At 40.6% G+C, this 20,867-nt stretch overlaps 1 protein-coding gene across 1 annotated transcript; it reads left to right on the top strand.

Moving 5' to 3' along the window:
- The first annotated feature begins 1,387 nt into the window (after nucleotides 1-1,387).
- On the top strand, nucleotides 1,388-19,653 carry loxl3b (lysyl oxidase-like 3b). The gene is made up of 15 exons (XM_070919867.1): nucleotides 1,388-1,733; nucleotides 2,391-2,554; nucleotides 4,341-4,558; nucleotides 6,934-6,999; nucleotides 9,321-9,377; nucleotides 10,665-10,872; nucleotides 11,183-11,363; nucleotides 13,514-13,668; nucleotides 14,497-14,667; nucleotides 16,700-16,859; nucleotides 17,387-17,630; nucleotides 18,055-18,170; nucleotides 18,459-18,595; nucleotides 19,315-19,426; nucleotides 19,516-19,653. Exons 1-15 carry the CDS (start codon nucleotides 1,388-1,390, stop codon nucleotides 19,587-19,589), a joined length of 2,409 nt encoding a protein of 802 aa, XP_070775968.1. The 3' UTR covers nucleotides 19,590-19,653.
- The last annotated feature ends 1,214 nt before the right edge of the window (nucleotides 19,654-20,867 follow it).

Genomic DNA, 20,867 nt, shown 5'->3' with positions numbered 1-20,867 from the left:
TAATGTGTGAGAGAGAGAGAGGGTTGGTTTGAATTAGTGTTGGACTGATACATAAGAGTTGGCCTTTTCACTTGCCGGTCTGTGTCACCTGATGTGATGAAGGTTCCTTGTAAGTGTGTAAATCATGAAATCATCTTTTATATTCTGTGCATAATATATTTCATTTATTTAATGAATGGCCCACTCATTATTTCTGTTAGTTCTTTAAAGGCTTAAGGTATCCCAGGCTCCGTTTCCACTGAATGGTTCCGTCTCCCGTACAGGATCATTCCAGTAAATTCAACTTTAGTCTTGTTTTCGTAGTTTTGGCCATCGTGTCTGTCAGCTACGATAACATTGTACTCACTAAAGTAATTGCTAAGATCTGGAAACTTCATCAGAGAGGTTGGGAACAGTTTAGCCAGATTATCTAAAACACTTTATTTGGAGGTGCAACGAAAAGGGAGCACACACAAATTTTTGGTAAATGTTAAGATATGTTAAGATTAAGACACAGAATATCTGTGGCACCACATGGCTTCAGTTCACACATAGTGGTTATACCTTTAAAAGCCGCTGCTCACTAAAGCTTAGTGTGTGTGTGTGTGTGTGTGTGTGTGTGTGTGTGTCCACTGTGAAATTGGACTCAGACGACGCAGTCAGTCTCAGACATGTTTTGGAAAGGGCACCTTAAGTTTGTGGTTTCTGTACAAACACATCACACTACTGTATTTGTGACTCTGAAGGAACAACCCCCCACTCGCTAAAAGCTAAGGGGCAGTGTAGCTGTCAAGTTATCAATAGCAGGCCTATGTTAGCATTCAGTACCTACCAGAGTTGTACAGGAAGGTTTAAGAAGGCAGAGTGAACGTGTTGTAGGGAAAAGGCTGCTTGTTGTATCGAGAAATATGAATGAGTATTAACCCAGAGGAAAATGTCTTGAATAATTGGGATGTCTACTCAATAAAAACTGAACATTAGCACATTGCAAAAAACTGGACAGAAAATCTATGAAAAGGATAAACACACAGTGCAGCTGTTCATTTTATAAATATAAACAGTCATGCCATTGAGGCCTACACATGTTTAAATGTTATTAACTGCTATTCTTCCCCACATCAGAGTCAAATAAACCCTGACCAGATGGTTTGAATCTTACTTTAATCCTACTTCCATATACTGGGCGTATTTTCAGCTCTGTGTGAACCCTCTAGGTTTTAGCTTCAGCTATTTATAAAATGCATTCATGTATCCATGCTGTTCACTCAGTATTTCTAAAGTACATACACAGCAGACCTGGCTGTTGGTTTTCCTAACCTGTAATGACATCTGATGAAACCTACTTGAATGGGCACTTCCTTAGATTTGTCTTGACATCGTCTTTTCCTTTTCTTGTGCAGCTGAAACAATGGAGAAGTCAAGATGCAGACAGTTAGCATTCAGCCTACTATTTGGGTTGTGGTTACCTTGCTGTTTGGCCCAGACCACGCCGTCAAACGCAGCCACGCCAGCACCCACGTCAGCACCCACACCATCCCCGTCCGCCCAGTCCCAGACCGAACGGCTAAAGGTCCGACTGGCTGGATACCCCCGAAAACACAACGAGGGTCGGATAGAGCTTTTCTACAAGGGAGAGTGGGGAACCATCTGTGATGATGACTTCTCAATAACTAACGCCAATGTGCTCTGTCGCCAGCTGGGCTTCGTCTCAGCCACAGGATGGACCCACAGCGCCAAATACGGCAAGGGCCAAGGTAAGAGTGACCTCAGCCACTTTCTGAGATCCAGTCTCTCGTTTAATGCTCTGCCATTCCTGTTGTACCATCAGGTCAAAATTTTGATTGTCCAATAGTTCAGTCAGTTCACCTTCAGAACTAATGACCTTCCCATCAGCCTCAGCTGTACTTTGCTTTTAGTGCTGATTCGCAAATGTTACAAACATGCTAAACTAAGATGATGATGTAAACATTATACCTGCCAAAAATCAGCAAGTTAACCTTGTAACTGTGAGCTTATTAGCATTAGCAATTAGCATTTAGCTCAGCCTCACAGAGCTGCCAGTGTGGCTGTAGACTCTCAGTCTTGTTACAATTTATTATTACAAATATGAATGACATGTGTCTCACACTGTTTGACCAACTTAGGGGCCGTTTGATTTGAGTTCCAAGCCACAATTTAATTTTATTATTTTCTATTAGAAATCATTTTAAACATATTGGACTACATTTACATTTTAGACATTTAGCTTATTGTCTTATTGAGCCTCTTGCAACTGTGGAAAGCTCGCTGCCATAACTTCCCAGAGCACCAATGTTACAAGCAACCAAGTGTCACTTCCAGGCCTGGACTGGTTACTCTCCACAGGCCTGGGGGTGTGCTGGAGTCACACTGACAGTCTGCTGCCTGTCCAGGGAAAATCTGGCTGGACAACGTGCTGTGTAACGGAGGTGAGAAGAGCATTGAATTCTGCAAGTCTCGCGGCTTCGGCAACAGTGACTGCACTCACGATGAGGATGCCGGAGTTGTGTGCAAAGACGAGAGGATTCCTGGTTTTGTGGACCCAAATGTTATTGACGTAAGTTGCTAAAATACATTTAACGAGATGTAGCAATTTTGTGGCAGTAAAAATTATGTTCAGAGTTCATTAAGAAGCTGTTATAAGCCCATAAACTCTGCTCTGGTGTTAACAGCCCTTCTGCTCCACAGCCTATAGACTATAAGGTTTAACCCACACAGAAGACATTCAACGCCTCAGTGCAATTCCACCTGTAGCTGCCACACATGGTGTTGATTAGCTCTGCTCTATACCATGTGTCTGGACCTGTTAAAAGCAGCAGTCTCTCCAAGTATATTGTCCTGAGGTGATGAAGTGTGTAGAGAGCTTTCTCAGTAAACCTGATATACCTACTATAACAGAGTGCAGCATCAGTTCCTTTGACTGATTGTTTGCGGGGTTGTGGAGAAGAGCAGGGTCGTGACCTCAGTGTCACAAGGTCAGATGTGAAATTCTGCTGTTGTCACGCTGTCCCCTCCGTCAGCAGCAAGGTAGGGTTTAGTAATATGGGCAAATCTTAAGGAACAACCCCCCACTAAACAGCTGTCTGACATGCCTTGTGTTTTATTTGTAAATTTTCTGGTGTTTGTGCACCAGGAACAATCTGGATACTCATTACATTGAACTGCATTGTGGTGTAAACCGAGAGATACGAATGTTAGACTGCAGTACATGATATCAGCTCAGATAATGGCCCAACTTAACAGATTTTTGGTGTCGGGAAGGAAAATGAGCATTGTGCACAATTGCTCACTTTTGTCTTTATCATGAATACTGAGCAGTAAATTGCTCCTATAAGCTCCTGAGAAATGTCCTAAATGTAAATGATAGTCTATTTAATCTCAATATTATATAGAAAGGCAGTAAATGATTATGAATTATTGACAAGCCCTACTCTTTGTACCCTTGAATGAGGAGGCACTTCACTCCCACCACCTCCAGTGGAATTATGCAGAGACTGTTTGTATTCATGTACTCTCAGGTGGGAATGATGGCTGAATGAAGTGTTTCTATCAAGTGTGCTCAGTAAACCCTCCCTGGATAAATACAGTTTTAAAACTGAGGGACATTTGGAGTCTTTCTCTAAGAAAACACTGTTGGGTGGGATGTTTCCAGCTGGTCATCATTTTCCATTTGTCCTCTTTGATGTCCATTTGTATAACTGACTGGTCCGAGGTGAACAAGGTTAGACCGGGGGACTCTCCACAGACCACTGGAAACAGCTTGAATGGCTGGATGAGGTGTCTCATAGAAGGATCTTGTGAAAAAAATAAGTTTCATAAGAGCAAGTGGGCGGACTTTCAGATGCATAACTACTCTCCCTCGTTCTGCCTGTTGCTGCGAGTCCAGCGCAGTCAGATGTGGTGTCCAGTCTTTAATCTGTGACCACAGCCAGATTTTTTTCCCAAATAAGCCAAAACGGAAATTCCTCAAAGCCAGCAATCAGACATAGTTACATTTACCATTTAAGAGTTGTTAGTTAGAGGATTAGACCTAAAATGACTCTGACTATAAAAGCTCTGACTCACTGTTTAGTCTGCTGCTCTCATTCAAGAGTCTTAAAGAGAAGTGCATATATGAGCTATCAACATCAGTGTGTACTGAAAAAGTTCATAATAAAATGATCTATAGAAAGATTTTGAAGTAAAAGATATGAAAGAAGAAACATTTACTGTACATATACAGTATATGAAGATTTATAAAAAGATTTAAGTACAGATGGATAGTGGAATTAAAGTTTTTCCTTGACTACATCTGTGTTTAATTGAAAACAAACTGACCGTCAGCCCTGATTTTCTCTGACCAGGCTCACGTCGACGAGAACAAGATAGAGGAGGTGCGACTCCGTCCCGTCGTCGCTATGGCCAAAAAGAAGCTGCCCATCACAGAGGGAGTGGTGGAGGTGAAATACAAAGACGGCTGGGCGCAGATCTGCGACCTGGGATGGACGATCAAAAACACACGCGTGGTCTGCGGCATGCTGGGATTCCCGCATGAGAGGAAAGTCAACAAGAACTTCTACAAGTAAGTGAACTGCCCGACTTTAACCGTTAAAATCTGATTCTGGTGTGGGTTCATGAGGTTACAGCTGCAGCTGACAACCTGTTACACAGTCGGTGAAGAAAAAATGTATCTTCAGGACCCAGAAAGTTGTCATCAGAGAACGGCATGTTTATCAACTCAGCCAATCTGCAATGGTTTATAGTGAAGAACAAGAGAGGCAGTCCTCTGCTGTTTACATTAAGTTTTGATGAATCATATCATCCCTGACACCAAAACTGCACTTAAATAAATCTATATTCTCTCAGTGGAAACAGACTGTAGCTCATCTTTGTTGTATAGTTTGACATTTTGGGACATACGTGAATTTGCTGTTTGGTTTGAGAATGGCTGTTTGGTAAATATGAAGCTTTTTGCACTTTTGTACAGTTTAAACAAACAAGATATTACATATTAATTGGTGAGCTTTAGAGGATCTGGTGGGTGTATTTTGTACCTCTGGTTTCCAGTCTGGATGTTAAGCTGCTGGTGGTACCTTCATATTTAAGAAAACGAAGGACAAACCAAAGCACATTAAACCAGTAATCCATTGGGACGCGCAGGATCTTTCTTTTTCAACTTTGTTTCCCAGTACCAACAGTGGGAATTAGGCTGCTTATCAAAGTGGCTGTAGCTTCCTCATTCACTCAGGACAGGTTGCAATCTGTTTGACATTCCCGTGGTTTTAGTCTGTTAAGCACGAGTGGCAGCACGTTGACCAAACCGCAAGCAGGATCTTAGTCTTTGTTCGATAAAGAGGGGACATTATAGGAGCTTCTGTTTGTTGTGGATATGAAAAGGAGTGTGTGTAGACTTTCTCTACCATCTGCCAGAACTGCAGCTCTACAACAAAGCACACGAGCCTCTGATTGTTCTGTTCTGTTTCTTATTTCTTCTCTCTGAGGATGTTTTTGTTTTTCCTTTGGACAGACAGAAAAGCCAATGTTTTGTTTGTGTAACATATTTCATGTTCTCGGCCTCTGTTCATTACTTTACAGAGGAAGTTGAAGAGCTATTACAGCTGCCCGCGGAGAAGGAAAAGTACGAACCAGCGTGTGTTTAGTCCCATGTGTTTTCACATCCGCAGGGCTCCGTGTGGCACAGCGTGATAGTTCATAAGAAGTGAGATATCTGCATTAAAATCTCAATATTTAATTATGAAAAAACAGGTCAAGTTAAAACAATTTTGGCCAACAAAATAACAGGCAACAAATTTGATTATCAATTTGTCGTTTAATATGTTTAACAGTGATTACTTTCGTGGACTGTCAGACCTCCACTTTCATTTCCCAGTTTGTTCTTCCAGTATGACTGCACACATTCCCCTGCAGATGGTTCACAGTAGTACGAGGGGAAATGTGTTTTCTCTCAAGCATGTGTGAAGGCTGAGGCTCAGGTGGGGTGGGGGCTGTTGGTTGGTCACATAATGCACAGACGACTGGAGAGAAGCCAACCTGTGTACAGTCAGATTGTTCTGTGTTCAGTTTTATTGTATAGTGTATGAATTTGACCATTTTCATGCCTAAAAATATGTATGCCTGTCAGGGTGGAACAGCATTTAAAACCCTTACAGGACACATAAATCCACTGAAACCAAAGCCAATGAAATCATTTGTTACCAGCTGTTATTTCAGGCAGGGTTTTTAAAGGAGCACTCCTCTGACTTAGCATTGCACTCATCATGTAGCCTCAAGCAGAGATGAGGAGCAGGCTACACTTTTTTAATTCGATTTTATTCGATTGTCAAAAAAGGGTTAGTCGAAAAAAACGCATACCCTAATATTTGTTTTTTCTCCCTCTCTGAACATACCAGACTATTCAAAATGTAAATGACACTTTTTATACTCTTTTATGAGGAAATACTATAGTTTGGATAAAGAAAAGCTCATATTGTTGCTCATATTATTTGTATCAGACTGTGGGTTCAGTACATTCACAACAAGACAAACTGTACATCAGAAGTCTGGGCCTGTGGCTGGTAGCTGTCATCAGTTCAAGTCTATGATGACAGGAAAACACTGAACAAACACCAGACTGGACCTCCATGATATTAACAGCTAACAACAGGTGGTGTATTAAGGAGATGTTGCAGCTCCTGAATGAGACTCTGAATAGTTGGAATAGTTCTGTAATTGTGATCATTCATTGGTGACCCGAAGTCTGTAACATGATATGCTGGAGCTGTGTGGAATGTCAAAAATGTTATTCACTGCTGACCCTCCAGTACGTTCCCTTAAAGACATTATTATGTGTGCAGCCCAGACACTGTGTGTGTGTGTGTGTGTGTGTGTGTGCAGCCTGTGTATTTGTAGTAGTCTCTCTCCTGTATGTGATGGAATCTGGATGTCTCACTGTTGCAGACGTCTGAAAAAGCGAGCGGCTGAGAAGGTCTCCAGGCCAAAGGTTAATGTTTCAGCCGGTGGAAGGTACACTGTCACTGGGAAAACCCACCGTCCACCTCCGTCTGCTCTCTGTTTACTGTAGTTCTGACAGTGGGTTTCCTGTTGGAGCAGACGATAACTTTTAGCTCCTGTTTCTAGCAAGTTGACCACTTCCCCTCTCTCTTATATCATATTATTATGATGTGCAGCATGTGAATGGGTTGTAGATTCTTATTTTATCCTGCTTAAACTCATGATGTGCCATGTGTGGAAGTCCAGTTTTATTCTCACGTCTGTTTTTCGTCTTCCTTTCACATTTCTACTGACATGGCACAGATTGTAAAGACTGACCTGATCAAGGGAACTTCACAAAAGCATTTCTAACTAGAATTATTATTAAGTACAGTAAATGTACAATAATTATTCATCTTTGCTCGCAACACAGGCAAAGTTAATTGGTTGTTTTATCATTCAGACCTTTTTGAGGCCCTTTTTGATGGGACCGATGTCGTCAATCTGTACTTTGTCAGTGACTGGGGCTCAGTTTTTCCACGGATTAGTACTTTTCAATCTAAAGCAACAGCTGGAAATCCCATTCCCCACCGTGGCATGCTTTTTGGAGGACATCAGTAACTTTTCATTCTGGGTTCTTCAACTAAAAAAGTCACAGGTCTGAGTCTCCGGAGTCCACGTGACAAGAACCGACCTGTGTCTGGTAGAATCTGCAGATAATTCACAGCGTTTGTTTTAGCGTGCTCGGAGTGCCAGATGGGTGGAGGTTTCCACGTTGGAAGATGAGAGAGTCAAAGTCAGTCCATCATTCTTTTTTACAGTTGTCCTGAAGGTGGAAAATTGCACCAAGTAGGTGCGCTAAGGAGATAAAAACAAATTATTACAGTGAATAACTAATAGCCATTCATATTTTCTTATATTATGAAGCTCACCAGATGATTGTGGTGTGAAGACAATGACAAAAACATACTTTAAAGGATAAGCCTGGCTTTCGATATTTTCCTCATTGTCAACATTGCCCATGAAAAGATCAAAACTAATAATCTGTTAGACTGTCTCTCCATACTTTCTGACTTTCCTACTCTATCGGTAGCACCCATCCCCAAGCCCATTTGTTCCTACTTTAAATACATGTCACAAATATATAGTTTCATTTTAGAAAAAGGCTAAGTCTTTTCCTAAAACAGCTGGCCACTGTAGTTTTTAGCAGCCTGGGGATCTCAGGCAATAAAATATATCAGGCTTTGGATACAAACACAATATTCATTGTTGATTTTGATCTTTTCATGGGATTTGTTGACAATAGGAAAAATCTAGAATATCACCAGATTTATCCTTTAACTGGGATATAAATTTGTAACCAAACTCAGAGAACAGGTTTAACCACTTTCAGGTTTGTTGTTGTATTGAAGCCACATTTACACTCTGCCTTCTGCTCCAGATGTGTTAAAACAAGATAATAATCATTTGCAGATTCTAAAGAAGAGTTGAAGAACCCTCTAACATAGATGTTGTGGTTTATGATGTTACCATGTAACATCCTGCTTTAATTATTACACCTACATCCATAATTTAAAAGCAATGCCACACGTTAAACTAAATCAATGTGGGAACCTGAGGGTCACATTGGCGCCATAGAAAAATTACAATAACAATAGTTTATACTAACAAACATGGGAATGATCATGTTTATACGTCATACACTATGCAGCCAAAGGTATATGGACACCCAACCAGTACACCCATTTGTTCCACCTCCACTTCAGCTTTCTCCCAAAGGCGTTGGATGGGGTTGAGGTTAGGGCTCTGTGCAGTCCAGTTTAGTTCTTCCGCACCCAAACTATTTGTTGGAAGTTGGAAGCACGCTGTTGTTGAAAATATCATTGTATAGCATGATATTAAGATTTCCCTTAACTGGAACAAAGATGCCCAAATTATGAAAAACAACCCCGCACCAAAAGGTACACAGGAGTATGTAAAAACGTGTGTGTCCACATACTTTTGGCCATGTAGTGTATATGAGCTTGTACTGATGAAACGTGTCGAAATAACTGATGAATGTTAGGTGATTTAATTCTTTGTCACATTTGTGTTTATTTACATGCATATAAAAAGGATGTGTCACTTTCAACTTTTGAATATAACATACTTTATATATTATATATTAAGTATACCAGGATGTGTTGACAACTGTATTTAACAACTGTGCTGAAGGAGACACATCCTTTTGAACAATGTAACTACAGTTTTTAACGTAATTGAGCATCATGTAACCTGTTGTTACCATGATATTTCACTTTGTCAGCTCATTTTCTTCTCCTAACTGTGCAGTCTTACCCGTGTTTACCTTGCAGGCAGACATCCAAAGCTAAAGCTAACTCTAAGTCTAAACAGAGCAGCCCTGGCAAAAGGTAATCTGAGGATAAGCAATTCTGTGGGTAAATTCAAGCTGTCTGAAAAGACCCACACACATGCTGCTTCCACAAGCCTCACAAACAAGTGCCATATAAACCATATCCACCCCCTCCACCTGCCCTGCACATGTGGCTGGTTAGGAAGAGCATCCATGATTTTCAGAACAAAAGCCTGTAGCTAAATCCATCAAAGGTGGTTTAAAGAAAGTAAAAGAATAGTCTTTAAAACACCTTATGTATTTATTTTTGATTTCAAAGAGCCATTTGCTGCAGAAAAGTTAAAGGAAATATACTTATTCACTTTGATTGATACCACTCTCACGTCTGTACACTAAATATGAAGATACAGCCAGCAGCCGGTTAGCTTAGCTTAGCATAATGACTGGAAACGGGGGAAGTAATTAGCTTGACATGTTAACTGAGCTTTAGAGGTGCTGGTAGGAGGAGCCAGGCTAGCTCTTTCCCCTGCTTCCAGTCTTTAGCTAGCCCTAGCTTGTAACTCCAAGTTTAACCATAACTTGTGAGTTTTACATTTCTTTACAGATTAAACAAAGAAATATGTGTTAATTAGTACAATTTTGAGGTGCTGGAAGGTATTTTCTTTACTTTGGACAGAGCTGGGCTAGCTGTTTCCCCCGTTTCCAGTCTTTATGTTAAGCTAAGCTAAACGGCTGCTGGCTACAGCTACATATTTACTGTGCAGGCATGAGAGTGGCATCAATCTTCTCCTCTAACTCTAGGCAAGAAAGTAGTTTAGCATATTAACTAAAATGTCAAACTGTCTCTAATTAACAGTTTTGAAAGTTACATTTATACAATCAATTTCATTTGATATTTGGCTTTACTGAACACAGATTTACTGTCAAACCCCGACAACTGTGAATTTTCCCTTTTTGGCCAATATGTTTATATGTTTTTATAATTTAAGACAGTATTTGTGATAGTTTGTGTGAGGCTGAATGATATTATTCTTACTATAACATGATTTGATGGGTGTGCATGTTGTAATGACCTGAAATAAACTCACAGCAATATAGTACATACATTCGTCATTCATTTCATTCAAATTATTTGTTAATTCTCAGCATATCGTCAAATCTTTAATTGTCACTGTATGCTATAACTACACCTAAAGAGTTAATTAATTCATTTAATCAATTGCTGTGTCCCAAGTCCTTGCATACTGATTCTATGCAAGTTTAAAGTATGTAATGTTTTCACACTAGTAGTGTGGATTTGTGACACAGTCATCACAGTCCTGGCCCCTGTCTCTGCTCCCTCCAGGTTGTATTTGGAGCGTCAGAAGACCTACTTCCACATTCACTCTGTGGCGTGTACAGGCACCGAGGTCCACCTGGCGGCCTGCCCCCTGGAGTTCAGCAAGCCAAACGCGACATCGTCCTGCGGGGGCGGCATGGCGGCCGTGGTCAGCTGCATGCCGGGGCCACTGTTCATGCAAAACAGTGGCTTGAAAAAGAAACTTAAAACTTCGGTAATGTAGTCTTTAACTTAAGGGCGGCTCAACAGGCCTTTTTCACAGCTGGCATTTTGACTTGTCATAGTAGAAAAAGCACGGATGTTTCTAATAACATTAACAAGTGTGACAATGAGTCAGCATGCATTCATTTGATTATTTTTCTACATCTTTTTCTACTGTGACATGTCAAAATGTGACAGCGTGAAAAAGGCCTATGGGAGGGTATGCTCTGATGTTGAAGCTGTAGAATTACTGTGGATGCTCAGAGGACTAACCTGCCAAACATAGATTAAAATATTGTTTTATGTGTCTGCTTGCTGTCTAGAGCAACGTGAGGCTGAAGGGAGGTGCCAGGCTTGGCGAGGGTCGGGTGGAGGTGCTGAAAGGCAACGAGTGGGGAACGGTGTGTGATGATCGCTGGAACCTGCAGTCAGCCAGCGTCGTCTGCAGGGAGCTCGGCTTTGGCAGCGCCAAGGAGGCTCTCACCGGAGCCCGCATGGGACAAGGTTAGAAAAAAACATCCTGTTATCGTACAGTCATAAAATCCATTGGTTTGTGGCAGCCCAAACAGAAGTCGAAAAGGATCCTCATCATTCATCCTGCAATCAGAGATAAGTTTCCAATTTAAACCTCTGCACCCACAGAGGTTATTTCTGCATCCTTAGAAATGTTTGTAGAAGTCTACAGAATTTAAAGTCAGTGTGCCTTATTGAGATGTTATACACCTTAATACAAATAAAAAAGACATGATTGAACATAACAAAAGTGAACTGTATCTTTAAAATCTGCGATATTTGCAGCAACGTTGATTTGTGTGATAATAATATAGATCCTCTCTATATTTCATATGATTTCTGTTTATGAGGACAGCCCAGTTGATTCTGTGCTCTGCATTAAATCCCTCTAAACCCGTCACCTGAGGCAGGATGTGTCCATAACTGTCTTCAGACGGTCTGCAGCCTGTCTTATCTCTCAGGTCATCTCTTCACCCCAGAGAACTGACAATCTGCCGTCAACAAGTCCACATTCCTACACGGATTCCTCATTTGCAGCTTATTTTAATGAGTAAAGGAATACTGTGCATGAAGAAAGAAAAAGAAACAAAGACATGAAAGAAAGAACTTCATCACAGTAAACTGATGTGAGAAAGATTATTCTCTAACCAAACAAACCTTTAAGTGCTGTTACTCAGAATAAAGGTGCCAGCTAGATATTAGAATATTTATCTTAGTGCGTGTGTTCCTCATTAGTGATTCTTTTTGGAGGTGTGTGTAGTTTTTAGGTAAACTGTTGTGAGACTCCACCAAAGAAGAAACAAGCAGTCTTTTGAAGGTGCATTTCTCAGAAACGCTGGGTGGGGATGCCTGCTCTCCTGTGTGTACATTATGATTTCTACCACAGAGGAAGTCGGTCGAGGAGACGCATCACAAAATCTCTTTGAGGCAGCAGCATACCTGCTCTGTGCTCAGGCGGATGTCAGACCACCACCTGGCGGAATTACTGCGAGAAATATTCCTAAACGTCACTGAAGTCGGAAACTAGCGCCGCTGAAGGAATTCCTTTCACAGAAATTTCATAATACAATCACCTCATGGTGCTGTGACTCGTAGTGATGGAGTGAGAGTTTAGAGGGTGAATGTGAACCAGGGTGTCGCTGACAGAGAGCATGCATGCTCAGCAAACATGCCTCAGGTTAAAAGGCGAGCTGTACTGTATATGTAGTTTAAGACTGGACTCCATAAAGACCAGTTCTGTATGGAAACATGTTCAAATTTAACCTCAGAGCAGCAGAAATCTGAAGAAGCATCACAGCTAAATTCTACACAGCAAACAGCAAATATACTGCACATCCTGGGCGTCTAGATGTGCCTCTATGTGCCCCTTGTATTGACCTCTCCGCTGTTATGATGAAAGTTAAGTTACCTGTGACATTTTTGTATGAAGCAGTGTCTGTTTTGCTCTTCTTATTTTGACTCTCTGTGGTTTAATAACAGCGATTCCACCTAAATCCAGTTCATTAAAGCTTTCATCATTTTTCCTGGGCAAAATAGCCAGATCCATGGAAAAGGTGATGTGTTTGCGTACATGATTGTGGTAGCAGTAACATTAGTATAGTTGGAATTAAGTAGAACAGACCGCAGTAACAGCTACCATGGCTACGTCACTGTTTCTTTGATTTGTTCCCCTGGTCAGGGAGGATGTCAGCAGTGGTTGTTTGAGGTTTTTATCAGTTTTTTGGGGGGGCCCAGATTTTCTAAATCAGTCTGAGACTTGAAACCAGAGTCAAAAAGCAGACATGAACTGACCTGGATTGTTCTAATCTGATCTAAGCACCTTATTAAATGGGTTCAGGCTCATTAAATGCTGCAGTTGTTGCACCATATAAAGAGCCTGTGACCCATTAAAACACATATTTTTATATAACCCTCAGTTGCTATTAAGAATGTACTCAAATGAACTGGCTAATTTGATGAATCTGATCTGATAATGGATTCTGGGTTTCTACAAACGCTTTATTGCTGATATCTGAAAGTTACTTTTTTGAGAAAATCTAAATGTATTGTTTGCTCAAGAAGCTGTAAATATAGAAGCGCCTTTGCTCTCATCAGCTTCTGTCTGTCTGTCTGTCTGTCTGTCTGTCTGTCTGTCTGTCCAGGAATGGGTCCCATCTACATGAACGAGGTGAAGTGCCTCAGTCAGGAGAAGTCCATCTGGAACTGCCCCTTTAAAAACATCACATCAGAGGACTGTCAACACGCAGAGGACGCTGCCGTCCGCTGCAACGTGCCCTACATGGGACTCGAGAACTCGGTCAGAGCTGAACCTCCTTACTGAAATGCTTCATCTTAAAATTGTGCTGTTAACTTGAGGGAAAGTTTTCTATCCTATTATTATAATATTTATTTATAATATCAGTCAGGACAGAAAATGATGTAGGTAACTTGTGAAAATTTGAAAACTGCATCAGATTTCTTTTTTACTTTCTTCTGCTTTGATGAACGTAGAATAGGAAAGAAAAATGGCTGGTTTTATACTGTGTAATTTACTCTGTGTTAATTGTATTATCCATTCGTTTAGTCCTTTGCTGCTCTCAAAGTCTTTTCTGTTTGTCCTAACATTTGAGATTCACAGAAATCTCAATTTTTACTCTCAACCAACACTTCTTCACTGCTGTCACGAAAAAACAATAATGTCATTTGTCCTTTTGTGTTTTCCTAAGTTTGAATTTTGATATTTGTATGTAGTGAATTAGTTCAGTTGCTCAGACTTATGTCAGAAAGATTTTTTTCTTTCGTGAAAATATTTTTGCAGATACTTTTTTTGTGACAACAGTGATTTCCTTTTAACACAGAGTATTTCTGGTTGTGCAGTTTGTATTTTACCAGATCATACTCGCCCATGTTTCCTGTAGATACACACAGAGGCCGGATCAAGTGGGGTTCTGCCAGAGAACGCTTCATCTTATCGATAGTTTTCAATTCGAGTGACATACATGTAAATCTTATGATACCTTTAAGATTTTAGACCATGACTGACACCAACAGAACTTCTAATTGATAGAAATAGAGTTCTTATCCAGCCCGGCCCTTGTGTATCTACGCTCTGCTTTGTGGTTCCTAACCCCTCGGCCCCACACAGATCCGGACCACAGGAGGACGGACCCGTTACGAGGGCCGTGTGGAGGTGCTGCGCTCAGACTCTAACGGGACGTTGAGCTGGGGTCTGATTTGTGGAGAGACCTGGACCACCAAGGAGGCCATGGTGGCCTGCAGGCAGCTGGGCTTGGGCTACGCTAACCAGGGCCTGCAAGTAGGTTATTAACACCACTGAGGCAGCAGCAGAGCAGAGCTGCAGCCGGTTGCCTTTTAGTATATTTGACACATACAAATATAATATACTGTCATACTTTTCTGTACACAACAAAAAAAATCGCATTTCTCAATTTCATTACATTCAATACAGTTGATTCTATGCATACATGTTCAGTCACATATTATCTAATATGTGCAGCATACCAATACTTGTTATTAGAACACATTCAAATATATTCCTAAAACATAACTATCATGCTAAATTGGTGTATATATTTATATTTTTGGAGTATACTTGAACAGGCATGCGTGTATTAATGTCTGACAGTACAGAAGTTCCACATGGAGTAGTAGTTTCTTTCCTTCATGGAGGAACGTGATACTGCTTTGGTCTTTTCTTTGAGGGCAGACCAAAACAGACACACATGAAGTTTCTAATCAAACTCAAAAGCCACTCACCACGAAAGCCAAGTGGTGACCTCATCTGGAAACTACGTTGGCATTCTCGACGCCTAGAAAAGTCTAACCAAGCTGCTGCTTCAGCGACACACTCTCTTCTGCCTGAGGACTGTGTATGAACAGCGTCAGTTTTGAACCCAGACAGTTCAGAGACAGGACAGGAATTGTGTCCCGTCACTGACTCCCAGCAGGGTATTTCTGCAGATCCGGATAGTGGGCGGCCGGACCACTTATGAGGGCCGGGTGGAGGTTCAGGTTGGGTCCAAGTGGGGCACAGTGTGCAGCACAGGCTGGACCACAAAGGAAGCCATGGTGGTTTGCAGGCAGCTAGGGCTCGGCTACTCCATGCATGCCGTCACTGTAAGTAGGACTGAAGACTAAATGAAGAGATTTGTTCCACAATGAGATATTGAACAAATGAACTGTTTGCAGGATCAGGAGATGCATCATAAACAAAACATGAGCAGGAGAAAAAACATGAAAAATAGAAAACAAAAACAATAACATGGCCGAGTCATTGTCATGACATTAAATAATAACTACAAACGTAAACAGAAGCACGAGTAACTTGATTTAAGTAAGAAATAAGGTCTTGAATAATCCAAAAGATGTTGTGGGTTTAATGTGTAACGGGAAATTAATCATTTCAAATCAAAATGCTTTTATACCTTTTTCTGTAGAGACAGAGGGAACAGAGAAGATTATTAGAGTGCTTTAATATATAATGAGGTATATGGCTGCTAAAACTGCTACAAATTAGCTGTGTAATTAAAGGGAACGCATTTAAAATGCATATGAACCAAATTAAATTGATTTAAAGAGACTTAAAGAGCTTTGTACATGATCACAATGATGGGTATGAAATGGACATTTCAAAATAAATCCACATAAACTATTTTAAATTACATATAAAGGTAAAGCACAAAAAACAGGATTCAGTAGTATCAACTTTTGAAACTGACTTAAACAATGTAGTTCAAAATGTGCTTAAAATGATTGAAATGTTTTATAGTTCCAACCTGAAGCAAATTACGATTCTTTTTGGACTAAAAATCCAGACAAAACCCCTAAAAATTAAGTTACTGGTGATGTGCCTTTAAAGGGTAGTACGAGCTTTAAACTTTAGTTTTCAGATATCTACACTTGCCCTTATCACAGAGATTAAGTTAGAAGTTAAAGAATAGTTGACATCTTTAAAAGTGATTGTAAAAAACTGAATGCACACATTGTAATCTGCATACCAAAGCAACATGATACAAAATACTTAGATATAGTTAACTGAAATATTCATAATCGGTGTATGATTACATTCATGGTGGTGTGAAAATGAGAAGCCTTCCAGTAAGTAAGATTATTGAATCACACCTATCAGCTCAAAGTTATTGTCCTCCAGCGATCATGAACTCAACATTACACTTTGTCCTCAGAGAGCAACCAAGAATGAGTCATGAACATCTGTTTCTCATCACTCTGAGCTCTGCAGCTCCATCTGTGAATGACTTCTGATCGACGCACTGTGTTTGTTTCTGTTGTTTGTTTGTCTGTTTGCTGTCGTCTAACCTCCATCTAAGGAAACCTGGTACTGGGACAGCAGCAACGTGACGGAGATGGTGATGAGCGGTGTGAAGTGCACGGGAAACGAGATGTCTCTGAGTCAGTGCCAGCATCACAAAACTGTCAGCTGCCAGAAGTCGGCAACAAAGTTTGCAGCGGGAGTCATCTGTTCAGACAGTGAGTGACAACAACAGAAACTAATGGAATAAAAATCGTACACATATTTTATTGACCTGTTGAAACTCCAAGGGCCTAAAGAAAAGATCCAACATATATTTATAATTATGACCTACTGTAGTCCCAACTTCCTGTTTCAGAGAGGGGGAGAGCTTTCTGCCATTTCTTTCTGATGAAGAATGACACATAGATAGAAATGCTTGTCTTGTTGTATAATGATATCACATCGTTACAACCACTGAGCACTATTTAACAAACAGCATTAACTTTTCCTGATAATATAGTGATGTAAGAAGAACAGAAAGAAAGTCGAATTCTACTTTTATTAGTCAACACTGTCATCACATCATCAATTAAAATGTTACCCCTGTTGTGAAGTAATAATTGCCAGTTAAAGTAATAGTGTGGTGAGGACATTATGCAGCATTTGCAGGTTTTATTACATACATGGAAAAATGTGATTTGAGCTGACACTGCAACGAGTAAATCTAGCTCAAACCTAATCCTGCTACTCCCCCTGTGCCCAGCGGCCTCTGACCTCGTCCTGAACGCCCCTCTGGTCCAGCAGACGGTCTACATCGAGGATCGCCCTCTTCACATGCTCTACTGTGCCGCCGAGGAGGACTGCCTGTCAAAATCTGCATCCAAGGCCAACTGGCCCTACGGACACCGACGCCTGCTCCGCTTCTCCTCCCAGATCCACAACATCGGTCGGGCTGACTTCAAGCCAAAGGCCGGGCGGCACTCGTGGGTCTGGCACGCCTGCCACGGGTAATGTTGTTCATTAATATAGTTTCTTGAGCTGCTTCATCCTAATAATAGCAGCCTGGAGTTTTAATGATGCAGTGATCCAAGTCCCAGTGGGTGGAGATAAAGGAGGACACTGTTCTGGAGTACAACAACAGATATGTTTCTCATGAATGTTGATTTAATTTATAAGCTACCCAACATCATGTTTCATCCACAAATACATCCGTCAGCTGAAGGAACTGAAGGAAATCATAATTTCACATCCATTTCATTGGACCTTTTAATTCTCTGTTTTGCCACAAATCATTTTAAAGCATAAACACAGTTTTGTAAGTTTTTGAGTGGTATGGAATAAAAGGTGTTTTGTGTTGTCAGTTATCAAAGGAGAGGCCACTTTGACTGTAAAATACATTATTTTCTGCAACATTGTCTCTGTATCACACAGCCATTACCACAGCATGGATATTTTCACCCACTATGACCTGCTGAACGCCAACGGCACCAAAGTGGCAGAGGGACACAAAGCCAGTTTCTGTCTGGAGGACACAGATTGTCAAGAGGGTGAGTCTTGATTCTTCAGGTCAGAGTCAAACCAGGAGGGTGGAGTCATGTAGCATCCCACACATCTGAACAGTCCCACCTGTCTGCTTCAACGCAAAGATTTAAGCAAGTCATAATAACGGCAAATATAAAGGCTGAATTTTCTGCCATCTTTAAGGTTTTTTTAAGGCGTGTATGTGAAAAAGTAAATGGTCAATTAAATATCACTGAGCCATTTTCAATGATTACTTCACATTCATTCACATTCACCAATGCATCTTAAAATCAGTTCGTCTTTTCGCCTCCCAGGTGTTTCCAAGCGGTACGAGTGTGCCAACTTTGGCGATCAGGGCATCACTGTGGGCTGCTGGGATTTGTACCGCCACGACATCGACTGCCAGTGGATCGACATCACAGACGTCAAACCTGGAAACTACATTTTGCAGGTAGAACATTGAACAAATACTGCCCAGTTTGGATATAACCCAAAAACCAACATCCAGACAAATAATATACTTATTTACTGTCTGTCAAATAATCAACAGGCAACACACTTGGACAGTTCCAGATTCTGTTCTCCAAATGTATTACATATAATAAGATAGTGCTGAAGGAGCATGTGGGTCTGGATTTGTACATAAATGAAATAAACACCAGCCTGATGAAGTCAGGCAGCTCTTACACTTCAACAGCAACTTTGTAGACTGACAGATAAAATATTACAGTATTTGCAACTGCAAATCAGACTATTTTAAACAAGCTGTGGCTGATGTTTGAAGTTTCCCCGCCTCTCTTCTCTTATTCCTCCCCTCCGTCTGTCTCACTATGTTTCTTAATTTTTGGATAACATTAGAGTTTACAGATGAAGATTTAAACCTGCAACATCTTCCAAAACATGTTCCAGATTCACTCTCTTCTCTCCGTGGAACCAAAAAACACCAAGGAAGATTACAGGAAGTACTTCAGGAACCCTGTTTACATGTATTGAGATCACAAGAACAGAAGGACGCAATCAGTCAAACCCAACAAAATAAATTTCACATGTCACAGTAAATGTGAAAATAACTCAGTAAACTCATTTCTACTGGGAAACCTGACAACAAAGCCCTGTTGTTTACTGTTAATAGTTGACTTTTAACCTCTTTTATGTTTCTCACCTCTTCAGATTTTGATTAATCCAAATCACGAAGTGGCTGAGAGCGACTTCACCAACAACGGCATGAAATGCAACTGCAAATATGACGGACATCGAATCTGGCTCCATAACTGCCACATTGGTAAGCAGTCAGAAACACTACAGCTACCAAATTTGGCTCCATTTTCAACTTCTTTGACTGCTTTATTCCCTGTTGTTTATTCCCCACAGGTGATGCATTCAGTGAGGAGGCAGAGAGGAGGTTTGAGAAATACCCTGGACAGCTGAATAACCAGGTTTCCTAATCGAGAATCATTTCAACAACATCATGAGACCCAAAGTGGGAGTTGAACAAATAAAAGCTCACTTCACTAGCTCAAAAGGCAGGACACATGCTTTGTTTTCAGCCACCAAAAAGGATTCCCCCACATATCTCAGATTATTTGGAGTCATGGAAGAAGCGAACAGTATTTTCCTCCGGTGAGCGTGACGTATGTCTGAGTTATTATACTTGAATATTCAAGTGCTTATGTTTTTTTCTTTTCTCAGTCATATGTGAGCTAATGCTATATTTTTTATCACAAAATAGGATTTTATAAAGTTTGTGGTGCTGTCTGTGCATGACAAATGTACAGCCTTCTATTGAATGTTTTGAATGAGTTATGAATAATTTTTATTATTTTTTTATAACCATTTTTTTGTTTAACTCGGAGCTCAGTGAAAGTCTTACTGGTCTCTGAGTGCAGCTTCATACTGGGTGTTATGGAGAGAAGAGACTTTCCCCATTTCCAAAAACCTGCAGGTGCCTCAGAGCGAAATGTGACACATTATCTGGATAAAACACTCGGCATTGGAGTGCTTGAAGGCTAAATGTAAATGAGCATGTTGCTCAAGAGAGAAGCTTGAAGAAGGTTTTCACATCAATTGTTCCAGGTCAAGTCATAACATGCCTGCCTCCACAGTGAGTTATTTTGTGAATGTATTTATTGCTAATATCAAGGTGCTCAAGAACAACACTCAGTCATTAGCATTATTGTCAGTTTAAAGTGCTTTGGAACCGGTTTGAAGCCATCTGTAGCTTTAGTCTGTGTGTATTATTAATTGTCAGTTAGTGTCAGAACATAGAGTTTATTGGGCAAAGACAAAAAACTACAAATACCATCAACAATTGCTGTATTTATGCTGATGTAATCACACCCGCTGCACCAAATAAAAAGGAGAGGGATAGTAATTGTGCTGTATCTAAGAGACTTATTTGATTAGAAATGTTTCACTGTATTAAGTCACATTGTTGTTTGGCTTGTGACCCCTTAAAACAAAGTCTACCTGAGTTGTCCACCAGTTTAAACCGGTTTTCTGTCCTTTTTTAAAAGACCTGAAACCCTTTTAAAAAAAAAAGGCTTTACATAAAGCTGAGGTGGAACCATACAGGATAAATCGGAGTGAACAGACACTGACTATATTTTCATTTATGGGCAAATTCTTATATTTAAGAAACAAAAGGATCTACAGATCCACCACTAAAGGGCTATAAATGAATCATTCGAGTCCTCACCTTGCTTCCACTGACTAATAATCTGATG

This window comes from Enoplosus armatus, chromosome 15 (assembly GCF_043641665.1).
Source record: "Enoplosus armatus isolate fEnoArm2 chromosome 15, fEnoArm2.hap1, whole genome shotgun sequence".
NCBI lineage: Eukaryota > Metazoa > Chordata > Actinopteri > Centrarchiformes > Enoplosidae > Enoplosus > Enoplosus armatus.
This window is presented reverse-complemented; position numbering and strand designations above follow the sequence as displayed.